Below are 18,242 nucleotides of genomic sequence, written 5' to 3' on the forward strand. Positions count from 1 at the left end.
ATCTCTTTCCTTTCACATGTTACTAAAGGCAGCAGGAAGAATCCAAGCAGTACCTCCAGCACATTCCTCGGAAATCTCCTCAGCTAAATATCCAAGTCCATCACTTACAAGCTCTGCTTTTCACACAGCTGTAGGACACAATTCAACTACGTTTTCTGCTTCTTCTTTTTTTTTTTTTTTTTTGGATTTTATTTTATTTTTATTTATTTATTTTTTAAGATTTTATTTATTTATTTGACCGAGAGAGACACAGTCAGCGAGAGAGGGAACACAAGCAGGGGGAGTGGGAGAGGAAGAAGCAGGCTCCCAGCAGAGCAGGGAGCCTGATGCGGGGCTCGATCCCAGGATCCTGGGATCAGGCCCTGGGCCGAAGGCAGACGCTCAACAGCTGAGCCACCCAGGCGCTCCCGTTTTCTGCTTCTATATATATAATAAGCATTGGGGCCCCCTGGGTGACTCAGTTGGTTGGGCATCTGACTCTTGATTTCGGTTCAGGTCATGATCTCAGGGTCATGAGATTGAGCCCCACATCAGGTTCTTCACTCAGCGTGGAGTCAGCTTGAGATCCTCTCTCTCTTTCTCCCTCTGTTCCTCCCCACCCCACATGCATTCTCTCTCTCTCTCTCTCTCAAATAAATAAACCAATCTTTTAAAAAAGAGGAAGAGACACCAGGAATGCACGTGCATAAAGGAGAGGCCATGTAAGGACACAACAAGAAGCAACTATCTGCATGTGAGGCAGACAGTCCTCATCAGAAACGAATCCAGATGACACCTTGGTCTTGGACTTCTGGTCTCCCGAACAGTGAGAAAACAAATTTCAGTTGTTTAATGTGCCCTGTCTGTGGTGTTCTGTTATGACAGCCCAAGCAGACTAGGACAAAATGGCAATCCTGTATCCAGGTACTAAAATCTGTATTCGTTTCCTGCAGCTGCTGTAACTAGTTACAATACACTTGATGGCTTAAAATATAAGAAATGTATTCTATTTCTGGGCCAAAAGCCCAGAATCAGTTTCACTGGGCCAAAGTCAAGATGTCAGAAGAGCTGTACTCTCTCTGCAGACTCTAGAGGAGAATCTTTGCGTGGCCTCTTCCTGCTTCTGGTGGCTGCCTGCATTCCATGGATTGTGGCTACATCGCTACCATCTCTGCCTCAGTGGTTGCATTGCCTTCTCCTTTTCTTCTTCCTTTTTTTAAAAGATTGTATGTATTTATTTGAGAGAGAGAGCACAAGCTATTGTGGGGGGGGTGAAGGGACAGAGGGAGAGGGAGAAGCAGGCTCCCTGCTGAGCAAGGAGCCCAAGTGGGGCTCGATCCCAGGCCCCTGGGACCATGACCTGAGCTGAAGGCAGACGCCTCCCTGACTGAGCCACCCAGGCGCCCCTGCCTTCTCTTTTTCTGTCAGAGCTGCCTCTGCCTTCCTTTTATAAGGACACTTGAAATTATAATCAGGTTCCATTCAGATAATCCAGGATAACCTCCCCATCTCAAAACCCGTAATTAAATCACATCTGCAATGCATTCTTTGCCACATAAGGTAACATTCACAGGTACCAGGGATTAGGACATGGACACCTTTTGGGGGGCCATTAGTCAGCTGACCAAACCATCCTATGACAGTGAACAGCTCTGCCTTTAATAACTTTACAGAAGACTGAACTCTGCTTCTAATCACTCATTATCTCCCCACAGTCCCTTCCAACCCCCAATGGTATTCCCAATTTACCCTCCAGTGGCCCCTGCCTGCACTCTTAAACTGCTTCTAGCAGTCTCATTCCTCCTGAAGGCCTTCACGTGATCCTTCAGTTGCGTGCAAACTGTCCTGTAATAGATTCCAACCTCGCCCCAAGCCACCTTTGATCTCCACTCACATCTATCTCTAAACATCTCCAACTTCACCATCTGATTGCCCTCTCTTCTCCCTCCATATTTCCTGCTAACCCCACTCCACAGTTGCCTTGCAATGAGACCCCAGATGCACCAGAGAGAGAGAGAGAGAGAGAGAGGGAGTGCAGTGTTGAAAAAGTCGTAAAGATGTGAGCAAGAGATTAAGAGAGAGACTGAGAGGGATGAAGAATGGGTTTATTGTGCAGGTGATGGGGAAGCACTTGTCACGGACATATCTGGGATGTGTGTATGAAGCTGCTGTTTGTAGAACTGGGGTGTGTGACAGGATAATTAACCTGTGGGTCTAATGCTGTAGATTTTTTTTCTCTCAGTCAGCTGCAAGTTTTTAAACTTTGTAGCATCCTGCAACAGACTACAGTTTTATATTTCCATGTGATCAAACAGGAGAGACAGTGCAGCAGGGTGGTAAAGAATGCCTGGGTTCCAATTCCAGGTTTTATAAACCGGGGTGACCTAGGGCAAATGACTTAACCTAGCTGTACCCTGGTTTCCTTTTTTTTTTAAGATTTTATTTATTTTGACAGAGAGAGACAGCCAGAGAGAGAGGGAACACAAGCAGGGGGAGTGGGAGAGGAAGAAGCAGGCTCCTAGCGGAGGAGCCTGATGTGGGGCTCGATCCCAGAACGCTGGGATCACGCCCTGAGCCGAAGGCAGATGCTTAAGGACTGTGCCACCCAGGCGCCCCTGTACCCTGGTTTCCTGATCTAGAAGTTGGGATAATAAATGGAACCTTACTGTTGTGAGGTTCTGTTGTGAGGATTAAAATGAATTAATGAAGATAAAGTACCAAGAATGACCACTTAATGTTGCTTATTGCTACTTTTTAAATATCTTTTGTCTTGGGGCACCTGGATGGCTCAGTAGGTTAAGCTTCTGCCTTCAGGTCAGATCATGATCCCAGGGTCCTGGGATCCAGCCCTGCATGGGGAGTCTGCTTCTCCCTCTTCTGCTCTCCCTGATCGTGCTCAAGCTCTCTCTCTAATAAATAAATGAAATCTTTAAAAAATATATCTTTGGCCTTTTGTATCTTGTTTAAGAAGGTCTTTTTTGGCAAAGTTTTAAACACATTCTCCAAAAATATTTTGTTCTGATGTGTTTTTTTAAGATTTTATTTACTTATTTGGGGGAGAGAGAGAGAACATGAGCGGGGGGAGGGGCAGAGCTAGAGAGAGAAACAGGCTCTCCTGTGAGCAGGGAGCCCAACATGGGGCTGGATCCCTGGGACCATTACCTGAGCGGAAGGCAGACGCTTAACCGACTGAGCCACCCAGGCACCCCTGTTCTGATGTTTTTTTATAGTTTTTTTTTGTTTATGTTTAGGTCTTTACTGACATTCTTTTTTCTTTTTGCCTTTTTAAAAAGGTTTTAGTTTTTTTTTAAAGATTTTTTTATTTATTTATGTGAGAGACAGCCAGCGAGAGAGGGAACACAGCAGGGGAGTGGGAGAGGAAGAAGCAGGCTCCCAGCGGAGGAGCCAGATGTGGGACTCGATCCCGGAACGCTGGGATCATGCCCTGAGCCGAAGGCAGACGCCTAATGACTGCGCTACCCAGGCGCCATCTAAAAAGGTTTTAGTTTTAAGTAACCTCTACACCCAACATGGGGCTCAAACTCACAACCCTGAGATCAAAAGTCGCATGCTCCACCGACTAAGCTAGCCAGGTGCTCCATGGAATTATTTTTTTCTGAATTGTGTAAATTAAGAGTTTGATCCCTCCCCCGAAAGGTAGTCATTTCTCCCCAAACCATTTTGGTAAATTAGCCCATATCCCGCCCAGTTACTTGAAATATCATTCTTTTTTTTTTTAAGATTTTATTTATTTATTTGACAGAGACAGAGACAGCCAGCGAGAGAGGGAACACAAGCAGGGGAGTGGGAGAGGAAGAAGCAGGCTCTCAGCGGAGGAGCCCGATGTGGGGCTCGATCCCAGAACACCGGGATCACACCCTGAGCCGAAGGCAGACGCTTAACCGCTGTGCCACCCAGGCGCCCCTGAAATATCATTCTTAAAATATCATTTACTAATTCTCACAAGTACCTAGGTTGATTTTTAGACTTTTCCTGTACCATTGATTTAATTTTGTATTCCTACTCCCATATCACAATGTTTTAATTACTAGTGCTTTGTGATAAACTTTGAATCTGTTAAGATAATGCCTCCCCCCTTTCTTCTTCTTTTATAATATTAGATATTCTTACATATTTAAGGTACCATAGGAATTTTAACATCAGGTCTACGTGTTCCATTTTTGAATTTTTATTGGTAATGTGTTGATTTTTTAAAAAGATTAATGGAGGGCGCACGCCTCGGTGGTGCAGTCAGTTAAGCACCAGACTCTTGGTTTGGGCTCAGGTCGTGATCTCAGGGTCCTAAGATCAAGCGCCAGGACCAGCTGAGACTCTCTCTCCCTCTCCCTCTGCCCCTTCCCCCTGGTGCGTGCTCTCTCTCTCTCCAAAATAAATAAATAAATCCTTATTTAATTTTTTAAAGATTTTATTTATTTATTTATTTGACAGAGAGAGAGAGACAGCAAGAAAGTGAACACAAGCAAGGGCAGTGTGAGAGGGAGAAGCAGGCTTCCTGCCGAGCAGGGAGCCTGATGCGGGGCTCAATCCCAGGACCCTGGGATCATGACCTGAGCCGAAGGCAGATGCTCAATGACTGAGCCACCCAGGCACCCCATAAAGAAATCTTTAAAAACAAAGATTAACTTGGGAATGGACTGCCATCTTTATTATGTGGATAATGGGGTTGTGTGAGCGTGTGGGGATGTGCGTGTTTACCGAGCCAACTTCCTGTGCCAGTACAGGAATGTGCAAGACAGATGAGAACTCAGCAAAGTTCCCTGAGGTCCAACTGCTGGGCAGGGTCTGGGCAGGGTCTTGGGATGTTGGGACGGAGCAAGGGAAGGTTGCCGGTCCAGGTGTTCTATGAGCTGACTGTGCCCCTGAAGCATGGCTGGGGACCCTCTGTTGTGTGCAAGCCAGCTTGCCTGTATCTGGAACACAGAGGAGCTCAATAAATGTTTGTTCAATCAGTGGACAAATGAGTGAAACAAGTTTTGGAGAACTTATTGTATGCCAAACAACCTGTTAGCACTTTTCATAATCTCTAGATTTTATTTTATTTTTATTTGACAGAGATAGAGACAGCCAGCGAGAGAGGGAACACAAGCAGGGGGAGTGGGAGAGGAAGAAGCAGGCTCCTAGCGGAGGAGCCTGATGCGGGGCTCAATCCCACAACGCCGGGATCACACCCTGAGCCAAAGGCAGACGCTTAACCGCTGTGCCACCCAGGCGCCCCATCACTTTTCATAATCTCTAATCCTCATAACAACCCTGCCTGACAGGTATTATGACCCCCATCTGACAGGCCAGGAAAGCTGAGGCTCGGAGTGGGGCAGTCCCTTTCTCAAATCCAAAGCTGGATCTTTATGATTCTAGAAGTCGTTCACCAAAGGGACCAGATCTAATTTCCATCCTTCCACTCATTCATCTGTCAAGGATTTGTTAAGCACTTACTATGTAGCACAACAACCTAGTACAATTGCTCTAGGTGACACAGAGTAGGCGGAGTGCTCCGGGAAGACCAGCTGGGCGACTAGCTTGTGGGTACGGAAAGGGCAGGGTTTCTGGGGCGCCCCTCCGGGGAAGGTAGCTGCCTAGGCCTCATAGTTAAGGCTCCGGCGGAGGAGGCTAGATGGAGGTTGCAGCGCGATCTAGAGAGCTGATATTACGAACATTGGCCAAGAGGGGGCGCGGTCCTGCTGCTAGAAGCGTGGCCTGGAGACCCTCTGCGCGCTGACAGGCCATCGGTGCGCAGGCGCAGAGGACCCAAGGAGCGGCTTAAAAATCTTGCGGAGGGATCATTTGCGAGGAGGGGCGTGGCTTAATCAAAGTACCTCTCGCTGATTTGCCTCTGTCTCTGAGGGCGTGGCCTAGATGCGTCCTTCTCGGAATGAGGGCCGGCCGAATCTAGTTTTCCCTGGGTGTCGGAGGCGTAGCTTAGGGCGGGCCCTCGAGCCACCCCTCGATGATTGGCCGCCTCACTCAGAGGGGGTGGCCCGGCGAGCCGTCCTTCCTCCGTGCGGTCACTTCCTGTGGAGTTTCCCCAGCCCAGGGAGGAGGGGGAAAAGGACGGGGGGGGGGAGGAGGGCGGTCGTCCGGGGTTAGGTTGAGGGGGGTGGTGTTGGTCCGTTCAGGGCGGGGGATGACTCACGGCCCATCCCATCGCCCCGACGCCGCCCGCCCGCGCAGAGCTCGCTCCATGGCTTAGCGGAGGAGGCGGTCGCGAACGGGGGGAGGGGGACTCTTATTTTGTTAGGGGGACCGGGCCGAGGCCCGACCGGCCTGGCAGGGCTCGCCCGGGGCCGGGCGTCATGTCTCATGCGGCCGAGCCAGCTCGGGACGGCGTAGAGGCCAGCGCGGAAGGCCCTCGAGCCGTGTTCGTGCTGTTGGAGGAGCGCAGGCCAGCCGACTCGGCCCAGCTGCTCAGGTGCGGGGCCGCCTGGGGCCGGTAGTGCCGACTGGGGTTCCTGGGGGCTGATCTGGGGGGACAACGGGAGCCCAGGACTGGGATTGGAGGCCCTCGGCCTAGGCTTGGAGGACGTCGGGGCGCCGGTCTTGGGGGGGTACCTAAGGAATCCGGCAGTGGCCTGCTTGGACTGAGGCTTAAAGAAGTCGTGAAAGTGCATTAAGGGAGGCCTGGTTCCGACTTGGGGGGCTCTTGACTGGGTTTAGAGGAGAAAGATTCTGTTGTGTCCAGAGCCTAGTCTGGGGTAACTGAACTTGGGGGAGTGAGGCTGAATTTGGGGTCCTTGAGTCGGGCGTGAGGGGGTGAATTTGAGGTGGTGCTCTGTAGGTGAGGCACTGATTTGAAGGGACTTTTCCCGTCAGTGTCAGAGAGAGAGGGTCCTGGGAGACAGAAGTGCTGTTTTAGAAGCTGGATGATTCCCAGTGGCCGGTTGCTTGAGGCTATGTTTGGGGATAACAGGAATCTGGAGGGACTTGGGGGCATCTCAGATATACTACGTGGGACCAGCTTTGTGTGTGTGAGTGAGCAAGAGAAGCAACATTCATCAAGACTTGACCAGAATAATCACTTCACCCCTGCCCACCCACCCAGCTGGGTCAGATCCCAGGGATAGTGGAAAAGCCCTCTTTCCACACCCCCATAGGGGCTTGAATGGGAGACAGTGAGGCCGACAGAGGCAATAGAGATGGTGCTACTTCTTAGCTTGGAAAAGAAGGCCTCAGACCTTACTTGGGAACCCGGAGAAGGGTCTTGGTCCTGCTGCCACCCATCCTAGCCTCTCAGCCTGTCTGGCTCACCCCCTGCGCGTGCACATGCATGTGCCCGCGCACGCGGGCGCGCGTACGTTCTTTTTCTCCCCCTCCCAGTCTGTCTGTCAGACCCTGGAAATAATCTCGAATCTGCCCCTGGAGCTGGAATGAACACCAATTGCACCATCCCTGCCTGGGTGGGTCCTCTGTGGCCTCTTCGCATCCTCACTTCCACCAGCAGGCTTGTAAGCCCCAGTCCTCTCTGTCCACACCCTGCCCACCCCAGTGCCCATCTCTTCGAACTTCTGTGCAATGGGTGTGCGAGCAGCAGATGGGGCTTTGCCTGCTTGCTTCCTGGGATTGTGCTGAGCTCAGCGACTCCCCGAGCTTCCTCTTCCTGACTTCCTGGGTGGTTTTAGGTCCCCATCTGAGAGTGAGGAAAGGAAGAAAGACAGATCCTTGGCAAGGGGAGAGAGTTCTTGTCAAGCGAAGTCACCCACAGTCTGTCAGGCTTCTAAGTCTTCGACTCAATTCCGGATGCATATCCATCCACAGGCGTGTGAATGCCCCCCCTACACACTAGGGTCTTGCCTCCCCCCCCCCCCCCCCGGCCTGGAGGGCTGAGCAGGAGTCTTTGCACCTAATGCTTCCCCGTCTTCTGATGCCTTCGTGACAACCTGGCTCATCACAGTAGTGGGAATAGTTGAAAGGGAGGGGTGTACATAGCTTCTTATTTTGTGTCAGTGGGTGTTGGTATTAGAGGTGTGTGTGTGTGTGTGTGTGTGTATGTGTGTGTGGTTCTATCCAAAAAAACAGGAGAGCGCTGGACAGGCTCCTCCCGCCAAGAAAAGAATGCCCATGTAAGCGGATCATTCCCCGCCCCCCCCCCGCCAATTCTTCCTCTTTTGAATCCAAATTGCTGGAATGAGGGGAGCCCTTGATATTTCCATTTTGTATTTGGGTGTGTGTTGGCATCCCCTGAACTCTGGCTGGTGGGGGGAACTCATTTGCAGAGTTGTGGATCCTTCCATCAAGTGAATCACCGACCCCAGTTCTTTGTGATGCATTCAGTTTGTGTTACAATGGACTGTTGTGCTGAAGGGTGCCTCTACCGCGCTGTAAGTGTGTAGCCCTACATGGGCTCCCATTCAGCTGCCAGACCCCAGCAGGGGGTGTGGGGGCTGGAAGAACTCTGAATGCAAAGTCAGGACTCCTGCAAGGTGAATTGTCATTCCTAAATTCTTCTCTTCTGTTTTCCCTCAAACCCAGGTTGTTACATGTGATTGTGTTAGAGTGAGGAGCTGGGATCCACGCACTGTACTATTTTGAATCCTAAGGGACTATGGGTTACAGAGCAAAAGAAAGTGGGGAGGGAAGAGGGGTGTGGGGAGGGAGGTACCCATCGGAGTGGCCTCCTCTGAGGGATGCGCTCTGTTCCCCTCTCCCCTGGTGTGTGTCTCTCTCCTCCCACTGCCCACTCTCTCTCTTGGAAGGGAGTGAGGTTTCCATACACTCACTGACCATCACCCTTCCCTCCCTTCCACCCTCAGCCTCAACTCGCTGCTTCCTGAATCAGGGATTGTTGCTGACATCGAATTAGAAAGCGTCCTCGATCCGGACAGCTTCTACGAGCTCAAAAGCCAGCCCCTACCGCTCCGCTCAAGGTCTGTCTCCTCTGACTGCCCTCCCAATTCCTCAGGCCCCTCCAGCCCCTCCTGGCAGGCAGAGGCCCTCAGTGCCAGGCCAACCCTGTCGGCAGCCTGCATTTTCCAAATCGTGAAATTAGGGGCCTGAAAGAGTATGTCACACAGGAAAGCAGGTGGCCGAGCTGGGATTGCATTAGCTTGAACCAGACCTCCGCTGCCTTACCCCCACCTGCATACCCATTCATACCCAAGTGTTGCCGGGAGCCTTGGACCGCCGGCCTGTGCCCAGCCGCCAGGTGGGCGGAGCCATGCCCACAACCCCTGCGCACCCCTTCCCGCACTCAACAAACTCCCCCCACCCCCAACCCTTGAGGAACCCCTGCTGGTCTCCTTTCCCCCAGCTTGGAAGTCTAAATGTGCTGAGTCATCGGCCTGGGCTCTAAGAGAGGGGAGGGGACCTGGAAGAGGGGCAGGAAGAGAGGATTGTGAAATCTCTGAGATTTTCAAGACTGACTAGCTCCTGGGACTCGAGGCCCAGGCTGGGGCCGGACAAAGGGCCTGCACTTGCCCCTCTAGCCAGATGCCCATGACGAGGAGCTCAGGGAGCACCCTCAGCCCCAAATTGGGCTTAAGGGCCCTCTGTACCCTCATCTGCGGCTACCACCCCAGTTTGGGGTCCGTCTGCTCTCCTTTAAATAGGATGGCCCCCTCTCCCAGAGCCTAGCAATGGCACCTCTCCTGAGTGTTGCACAGGCCCCGATCCAGCCTTCCCGTAAGGACCAAGGGCTAACACTTCCCCCACCAGACTGTGACCGCCAGGGGTTGGGACTCGGCCTGGTTCCGGCATCTTCCCCATCAGACCATGACCCCTGATAGCCATGATCAGGCCTGGTTCCTGGGTGTCCCCCCTCCACACTGTGGCCCGGAGGCAAAAAACGGGCCTGATTGCAGCATCTGCTCCCTCCCACAATGACTCCTTAGGCTTGGCAAGAGACTTTTAGCTTACCTGTGGCCCCGTATTTCCCATTCCACAGCCTCCCAATATCACTGCAAGCCACCCCAGCTCCGCTCTCTGCATCATCTTCTGCAGGGGGCTCCAGGACCCCTGCCATGTCGTCCTCTTCTTCGTCGCGGGTCTTGCTGCGGCAGCAGCTAATGCGGGCCCAGGCCCAGGAGCAGGAGAGGCGTGAGCGACGGGAACAGGCCGCAGCCTCTTCCTTCCCCAGCCCTGCCCCTGCCTCTCCTGCCATCTCTGTCGTTGGCGTCTCTGCGGGGGGTCACACGTTGGGCCGTCCTCCCCCTGCTCAGGTGCCCAGGGAGGTGCTCAAGGTAAGGTGACATCCGGAGGCCCTGGGAGGGGTCTCAGTGACTGAGGAGTGGTCGTGGTGGCTTTTGGGCCAAGGCCCTGGGGGCTCTGAGGAAGGCCCCAGTTATTGTTCAAATAGGCTGTTAGTGTCCCATTGCTTTTTTTTCTTTTTTTTTTTTAATATTTTATTTATTAATTTGACATAGAGAGACAGCCAGCGAGAGAGGGAACACAAGCAGGGAGAGTGGGAGAGGAAGAAGCAGGCTCCCAGCAGAAGAGCCTGATGTGGGACTCGATCCCAGAACGCTGGGATCACGCCCTGAGCCGAAGGCAGATGCTTAACGACTGCGCCACCCAGGCGCCCCAGTGTCCCATTGCTTTTAGGGCTTCCGAGGCATTCTTGTGCAGTGGTGAGGGGTTCTTGGGGGCTGCAGGATGTCTGGGTAGACCGTGGAAGGCCGTGAGTGGCGCGAGTGGGCCCCGGGGCCTCCTCTGAAGTAACCCCAGGAAGAACTTCGTAGGAAGCTTCCTGTATGTGTGATACATTAGGAGTTTGGCCATTGGGGTGACTTGGGAAGCCGCATGTCGTTCTCACGTCTCCTAGGTGATGTCAGGGACTAGTTGGGGAGTCTCGGGAACTGTGACAGGGTGCTCAAGAAACTGAGGGAATCAGTCAGCCATGGGTGGCTCTTGGGGGGGCTGTGAGGGATTTCTGAGAAAAAGCGTTTGGGTCCTGGGGGAGACTTCCCAGTATTTGAGGAGGTAGGGGAGGTCTCAGATTCTGGGCCTGGTTTGCTGGCCTGAGCCGAGAAACAGATGACCTCTGAGGGTCAGCCTACCCCATCCTACCTTGTCCCCTGCCATCCCTCCTCACCCTCACCCCACAGGTGCAGACCCATCTCGAGAACCCGACGCGCTACCACCTACAGCAGGCACGCCGGCAGCAGGTGAAACAGTACCTGTCCACCACACTGGGCCCCAAGCTGGCTTCCCAGGCCCTCACCCCACCACCAGGGGCTGCTAGTGCCCAGCCACTCCCTGCGCCCGAGGCTGCTCATGCTACCGGCCCCACAGGCAGCGCTCCCAACAGCCCCATGGCGCTACTCACCATTGGGTCCAGCTCAGAGAAAGAGGTAAGTGGCGGCAGACAACCTTCCCATGCTCCCCGTCGTCCAGGTCCAGCTCCTTCTAATCCTCGTCCGTATTCCCTTCTTCCCCCAGATTGACGATGTCATTGATGAGATCATCAGCCTGGAATCCAGTTACAACGATGAAATGCTCAGCTATCTGCCCGGAGGCACTGCAGGCCTGCAGCTCCCCAGCACGGTGAGGCCCTGAGATGGGAGGCTGGCTGACAGTTAGTTCTATCCCTCTATCCCTGAGCTGACACCCAGGCTGGCTGTGTCTATAAGACCCTTATTTCGGATTGTATTAAGATAGAGAAGGAGGCCTTGGGATGAGAAGAGAGCATACCAGGGCCCTGGTACCTTGTGTTGGGCTGCATGGAGAGGTAGACCTTGTAGGTTTTGATAGATACGGGGGCAGGGACTCCGTGGAAATAATCAGGGCATATCCAGGCGCTCAAGCTGCAGTGTGGGAGGGACCAAGGAATAAGACTCTCATAGCAATTTGAATTTTCTAAGGGATTCAGGTCATTGGGACATACCCAGATCATGTAGTGATTGGAACATATCAAAAGTCTTAAAACCTGGTGTGGTTGAACCTTGGGGTGATTGGAATGGACAACATCTCTTTCAGTGAACCATGCCAAGAGGCTGGGTGCTTGTAGTGAGGGGATAAAACTCTCTAGAGCAAGGGATGTGCCAAAAAGTTATACCATTCTGGTTCTGGAACATTCCAGGAGTCCCATAACTTGCTTTGGGACATACCAAGTGGCTGTGGCTTTGTTTCTTTCCAAAACACCGAAAGGACAGTAGTGTGTATAAATGCACCAGCTTCTCAGAACTTTTTATTGATTTGGACACAGCTAGAGACTGGGACCTTATATTACGTGGATCCAGCAGACTAGCAGGGGTTTCAAGAGACGATAACTCATCAAGAAGTGGGACTAATTACTTAGGGATCAGTGTGTTGCCCTAGAGTATATCCAGGAGATGGTGAAGTAGAGAGAAACAAAATCAAGGCTGGCATAAAAGCAGCGCTCGTTGAGTAGTTGTACAAGAAATCCTGAGAGATCAGAATGCGTGGGAAGATACTAGAAGTCAGGAGCTTGGTGTATGACCATGTGCATAATAAGGTGGTGGGACACGGTCACGGCAGAAGACTAGAGATTGGGCTGGAACTCCCCGAAGGCCAGATTTTGGATGGAACGTTACCATGACAATTTCCCAAGGTCTGAGAAGATTGAGCTGGAGTGTTCCAAGAATGCCGACTTGGAATGTTGTGCTAGGAGGGGCTAATGGGCTGGAATGTCGCATCGTAACTGACGAAGACCTGAGAAGGAGTGGTTTTCCAGCATTTCTTCTCAGAGCCAACCCCAGAGTTGGGGAGAGGGGGCTTCAGAGGTCACTGAGGTATTTGAGGGCGTGCAAGGGCATGATGAACGGGTCCAGCGGACGCAGGTGCCCTGGCAAAGCAGGGTAGGTCCATATGACCCTGTCCCCCCTGTTGAGTCGCCATGCGAAGTTCCCTTGAACGAGAAGGAGGAGTCCCTGTGTTGAGTCAGGCACTCTTTGCATTCAGTTCTGTGTGGAGTGGGGGGGGGGGCAGGTTCTGAGAAGGGGCCCAGCCTGGGGCCGGTCCTAGCCATCGTCTCTCTGCCCTCCCTGTCCCCAGCTGCCTGTGTCAGGGAATCTGCTCGACGTGTACAGTAGTCAGGGCGTGGCCACGCCAGCCATCACTGTCAGCAACTCCTGCCCGGCTGAGCTGCCCAACATCAAACGGGAGATCTCTGGTAAGGGCCAGGGTCTTGGCCCCATGCACCCATTCTGTCCCCCAGGGTCAGCCCCATGTCAGCCAGGTGGGCCTGATGCTGGGGGAAGGGGTTTAAGCAGACAGAAAGGGGCTGTTCGCCCTCTTCCACACAGCCCATGGGCTTGCTTTTACCCCATTTCCTCTCGTCTGGGGTTTAACAAATGACCTGTCACCCGGGCTTCTTTAAAAAAAAATTATAAAAGTGGCACTTAAAAAAAAGTCACTTAACTTCCCCGCCTGCACCCACCAGATCCTACCCCCAGCGGCTGTACGTGCTGCCCTCTGTCTTTCTCATGTCCAGAGGCCCTGACTACCCCCCACTCTCTTCCAGAGACGGAGGCCAAGGCCCTTTTGAAGGAACGACAGAAGAAAGACAATCACAACCTGAGTGAGTGAGCTCATGTGCCCTTGCCAGCATGCTGTGCGCCCCTGCCTCAGTCCGTGCTGGCCTTCTTTGAGGGGGGCCTGTCCCTGCCACAGCCTCCCCACCTCCCAGTTCCTCCTCTTCCCTCCTCAGCCTGTTGACAATTTTCCCACTCTTCTCCCCACCCCACCCCAAAGTTGAGCGTCGCCGGCGATTCAACATCAACGACAGGATCAAGGAGCTGGGCACCCTCATCCCCAAGTCCAGTGACCCGTGAGTCTGGGCCGGGGAGCCTTGGGCCGGCGGAAAGTGGGACAAGGGCCCCATCCCCCTAAAGCTGTTACTGGGTGAGAACCTGGTGTTTCTGCTCCTGGCCCATCCAGCTTTCATCACCCTGAGCACAGGCGCAGCCCCTCATCGTCCCCAGCCTACAATGTTAGGTGCATGACATTGCAGTCTGCCTCATCTGGTCCCCATATGACATAGGCACTTCTTTTTGGTTCATTTAGTACTTCCTAATTATTCATTCAAGAGAAGCATTGAGCTGCTTTGTGTCAGGGACCGCTCTAGGCCCTGAGGATACCACAGGGACAAAACAGACAAAAATCCCTGAGCTCCTGGAACTGATATTTTAGTGGAGGCAGACAGACCACAAACAAGATATATAAGTAAAATCTGGAAGGTTATGAGGAGTGTTGTGGAGAAAAATAAAGAAGAGAAGATGGGGGGCAGGTACCTGGCTGGCTTAGTGGGTAGAGCGTGTGACATTTTTTCTTAAGATTTCATTTATTCATTTGAGAGAGAGAGCACAAGCAGGGGGAGAGTCAGGGGGAGAAGCAGACTCCCCGCTGAGCTGGGACTCCAATGCGGGGCTCAATCCCAGGACCTGGAGATCATGACCTGAGCCAAAGGCAGACACTTAACCATCTGAGCCACCCAGGTGCCCCAGCGTGCGACTCTTGACCTCAGGGTTGTGACTTCAAGCCCCACGTTGGGCATAGGGCTGACTTTATTTTTTTTTAAGATTTTATTTATTTATTTGTCAGAGAGAGAGAGCGCACAAGCAGGGGGAGCAGCAGGCAGAGAGAGAAGCGGGCTCCTTGCTAATCAAGGAGCCCGATGCGGGACTCGATCCCAGGACCCTGGGACCATGACCTGAGCCAAAGGCAGACGCTTAACCAACTGAGCCACCCAGGTGTCCCACAGAGCTGACTTTAAAAGAAGAATAGAAGATGGGGGAATGTTGGCGAGGGTCACAACTTGGGGTGAGGAGAATGGGCACAGGGCAGTCCTGGACTGACAAGGAAACATTTGAGATGAGGCAGAAGCCATCACGGTGTCTGGGGAAGAGTGTTCAAGGCTGAGAGCAGAGCTGGCCTGGAGGCCCTGAGGCTCCCAGGTGAAGTGGTTTTTCATGTTGTAGGAGCATGAATCTGCTCTTCCCCTAGAACAACTGGGCTGGGCATTCCATACCCTTGATGTACCCCCCTCCCCCAACCTCTGGGTCTAGGCCTGTGGTGGTGCAGTTGCCCCCTCAGCTCCCGAGAGCCCCCCTACGCAACACTCCCTCCTTTGCTCCCCGTCGGGCCCTACAGGGAGATGCGCTGGAACAAGGGCACCATCCTGAAAGCCTCTGTGGATTATATCCGCAAGTTGCAGAAGGAGCAGCAGCGCTCTAAAGACCTGGAGAGCCGGCAGCGTTCCCTGGAGCAAGCCAACCGCAGCCTGCAGCTCCGAATTCAGGTTTGGGACAAGGAGGCCGTGGCAGAGGTGACAGGGGGCTTCCTACAGGCAGAGGCAGAGGAAGAGCAGGCCAGGATTTTCCTGGCATACTTGGGGGATCCCCGGGCTTCCCGACTCACGCGATGGTGATGACAAGTAGTAATCGTAACCTTATCGAGAATAGCGATGACTGTTGGCTAACGTATATGGTGTTTGTCTCCAGCCGCGCACTGTGACAGGAGCCTTCTCTCCATTTGCTAAGTTAGCTCTCACTATGATCCTGTGAGGCAGGGACCATTATTACACTCATTTTACAGAGTGGGACTCCGAGGCCCCACGAGGTTAAGCAAAACTTGCCTAAAGTCACAACTAGTGAGCAGTGGAGGCAGATTTCACCCCCAGGCAGCCCACCCTTTGAACCATCAGACTTCTCTGCCTCTGAGGAACTGTGAATCCCATCTGATCCCGCCCCCCACCCCCTACTTTTTGCAGGAGCTAGAATTGCAGGCACAGATCCATGGTTTGCCGGTACCTCCCACCCCAGGGCTGCTCTCCCTGGCCACAACTTCCGCCTCTGACAGCCTCAAGCCAGAGCAGCTGGACGTAGAGGAGGAGGGCAGGCCAGGAGCGGCACCGTTTCACGCAGCGGGGGGACCTGCCCAGAGTGCTCCCCATCAGCATCCCCCAGCGCCACCCTCGGATGCCCTTCTGGACCTGCACTTTCCCAGTGACCACCTGGGGGATCTGGGGGACCCCTTCCACCTGGGGCTGGAGGACATTCTGATGGAGGAGGAGGAGGGGGTGGTGGGGGGACTGTCGGGCGCCCTGTCCCCACTGCGGGCTGCCTCTGACCCCCTGCTCTCGTCGGTATCCCCCGCTGTCTCCAAGGCCAGCAGTCGCCGCAGCAGCTTCAGCATGGAGGAGGAGTCATGATCGGGCCTCACCCCTCCCCTGGGACTTCCCCACCCAGGAAAGGAGGACGTGTCAGGATGAGGCCCTGCCTTTTCCCCCACCCTCCCGTGAGACTGCCCTGCCCAGGTGTTCTGGGGGAAGAGCAGATGCGATGAGGTCCCACCCCTGTAACCAGGCAAGGAGGAGGAGTCAGATGAGGCCCTGCCCCCTTCCCCGCAATACCAGCCGGTGAGGCGTTTCAGCCGTGGAGAAGGCGGTAACCTCGGGGCCTGTCCCCTGGAGATCGAAGCCTCGCCCCTGCCCCGTGGGACCCGCCCATGCCCAGGTGAGGGAAGGAGGCGGAATGAGCTAGGCCCCTGTCGCTTGGGGACTTTCCTAGCCAGGTCTCCTGGGATAAGGAGGTAGCAAGATAACTGGTCCACCCCCTCTCTTGGAACCACTAGTCTAGACCATCCTGGCAAGGAAGAGGGGTCAAAATAATAGAGGTCTCACCCTGGGGGTTTAAGCCCAGCCCCTTTCCCCTGATCCCCGCCCTGTCCAGCCAAGGAACGGAAGTGAGGAGGAGAGCCCCTTCACCTGGGAGCTCAGTCCTGGCCTTCGGCAATGCAGGAGCCAGGCCCCGCCCCTTCCCTATAGGCACCGCCGAGGCGCAGGTATTTCAGGCTCTGAGGGGTCAGTGCGATCAGGCCACCATGTGGAGATCACAGACCTTGTCCCTTAGCAACATCCCACCCAAGAATTCCAAGCTGCAGGGGGGAGTGCTACTTAAGCTCTCCAGCCTTAACCTGGGACCAACGGGACCTAACCCAGGAGGGCTCTGAGCCGACCTTGCCCTTGGAGAAGGGGGCAGATCTTGAAATCGTGGGGGTCGACATTCCAGACCTAGATCAGGAGTGAGAGCTAGACCCTCACCCTTGGGTAGAGTCCCGCCTCCTACCTCGAAGGGCAGTTTGGGGAGGTGATAGGAATAAGGGGGTACTGAGTCCAGGTTTCCAGAACCAGCGCTCCAGCACTCTTACAGTCTAGAGGAACGTGATGAAGGAAGGGGCCTTTCTGGGGAGTTCCCAAGCCCAGGAAAACAGTGGAAGCGTACCCCACCAAAGCAGAGGCTTGGAGGGAGGGTTGCAAAAGCGTGTGTACCCCTCTTTTGTTTATCTGATTTTTTTTATTGCCCCCCCCTCCCCTTCTCAGAAGCTAGGTCGCCTCCAACCTCTGGCCTCCACCCGGTTCTCCATTTGGGGGAATCCTCCCCATTTCAGAGCTATTAAGAGACACTCCCTGCCCATCCCCAGCCTTCCTACCACATACACCCGAGGTTGTCAGCTTTGGATCCTTGCGGTCAAGCCCCAAGGAGGGTGTACTAAGGGGTCTGTAGGTTTGTGATTAATAAATGCTAGGCGTGTTTGATGCGCTTTTAACTTTGGCAAAGAGTGTCCTGTCCTTGCTTTTGACTGTACAGTGAGCATGGATGGGGCTGGCCAGGAGGAAGGGAGGTTCTTGGAAGAAACAGATTTAAGTGGGATGGATAAAAAACACTTAGACAGAGATGCTGAAGGAAAACACCCTGTAAGCAAAAGCAGTCAGTCCTTAACTACCTGCCAGGCCAGGCGCCCCTGGTAAGAGTGTTTCACCTAATTGTCTCGTCTAAGGACTATTTATCAAGAAAGGGTCACTTCTTTTTTTTTTTTTTTAGATTTTTATTTATTTATTTGACAGAGAGAGAGACAGCCAGCGAGAGAGGGAACACAAGCAGGGGGAGTGGGAGAGGAAGAAGCAGGCTCTTAGCAGAGGAGCCTGATGTGGGGCTCAATCCCAGAACGCTGGGATCACGCCTTGAGCGGAAGGCAGACGCTTAACGACTGCACCACCCAGGCGCCCCAAGAAAGGGCCACTTCTTAGTCCCGTTTCTTGTTGGAAGAAACCGAGAACGAGAGTTTAACTAACTCTCTGAAGAAACACAGCTGATAGACGGACGAAGAGCTGAACAGTCAAGTTAGGAGAGGGAGAGGTCTGGTTTGCAGCACGTCACCAAGGGCAGAGGGGGCAAAGATTTCCTTGCACGCTCACTTTGGACACCGATAAGGAAGCATATGAGGATAGCTCCTGGCTGACAGTAGAGGTCTGTCAGATGGTCCAAAGGGCACAAACAAAAGCCATAAAGGTG

At 53.4% G+C, this 18,242-nt stretch overlaps 1 protein-coding gene across 2 annotated transcripts; it reads left to right on the forward strand.

Moving 5' to 3' along the window:
* The first annotated feature begins 6,069 nt into the window (after positions 1 to 6,069).
* Positions 6,070 to 17,506, forward strand: TFE3 (transcription factor binding to IGHM enhancer 3). Of its 2 annotated transcripts, none has more exons than XM_045804939.2 (10): positions 6,070 to 6,406; positions 8,745 to 8,858; positions 9,875 to 10,169; positions 11,034 to 11,279; positions 11,368 to 11,472; positions 12,943 to 13,060; positions 13,412 to 13,468; positions 13,642 to 13,717; positions 15,040 to 15,187; positions 15,659 to 17,506. In XM_045804939.2, the coding sequence occupies exons 1-10, from the start codon at positions 6,291 to 6,293 to the stop codon at positions 16,097 to 16,099; spliced, it is 1,716 nt and encodes a 571-aa protein (XP_045660895.1). In that variant the 5' UTR covers positions 6,070 to 6,290; the 3' UTR covers positions 16,100 to 17,506. The 2 variants fall into 2 exon arrangements, with proteins under 2 accessions (XP_045660895.1, XP_087716500.1); XM_087860374.1 differs by having other exon boundaries at positions 6,382 to 6,406; positions 9,931 to 10,169.
* The last annotated feature ends 736 nt before the right edge of the window (positions 17,507 to 18,242 follow it).

Source organism: Ursus americanus, chromosome X (assembly GCF_024610735.1).
Source record: "Ursus americanus isolate L20-20 chromosome X, mUrsAme1.1.p, whole genome shotgun sequence".
NCBI lineage: Eukaryota > Metazoa > Chordata > Mammalia > Carnivora > Ursidae > Ursus > Ursus americanus.

Excerpts from the sequence above, each read along its gene's own strand:
- TFE3 (XM_045804939.2), top strand. The coding sequence starts at position 6,291 with ATGTCTCATGCGGCCGAGCCAGCTCGGGACGGCGTAGAGGCCAGCGCG. Across the intron at positions 10,170-11,033 it reads TGCCCAGGGAGGTGCTCAAG|GTGCAGACCCATCTCGAGAA; the intron begins GTAAGGTGACAT and ends CTCACCCCACAG. Across the intron at positions 11,473-12,942 it reads GCCTGCAGCTCCCCAGCACG|CTGCCTGTGTCAGGGAATCT; the intron begins GTGAGGCCCTGA and ends CCCTGTCCCCAG.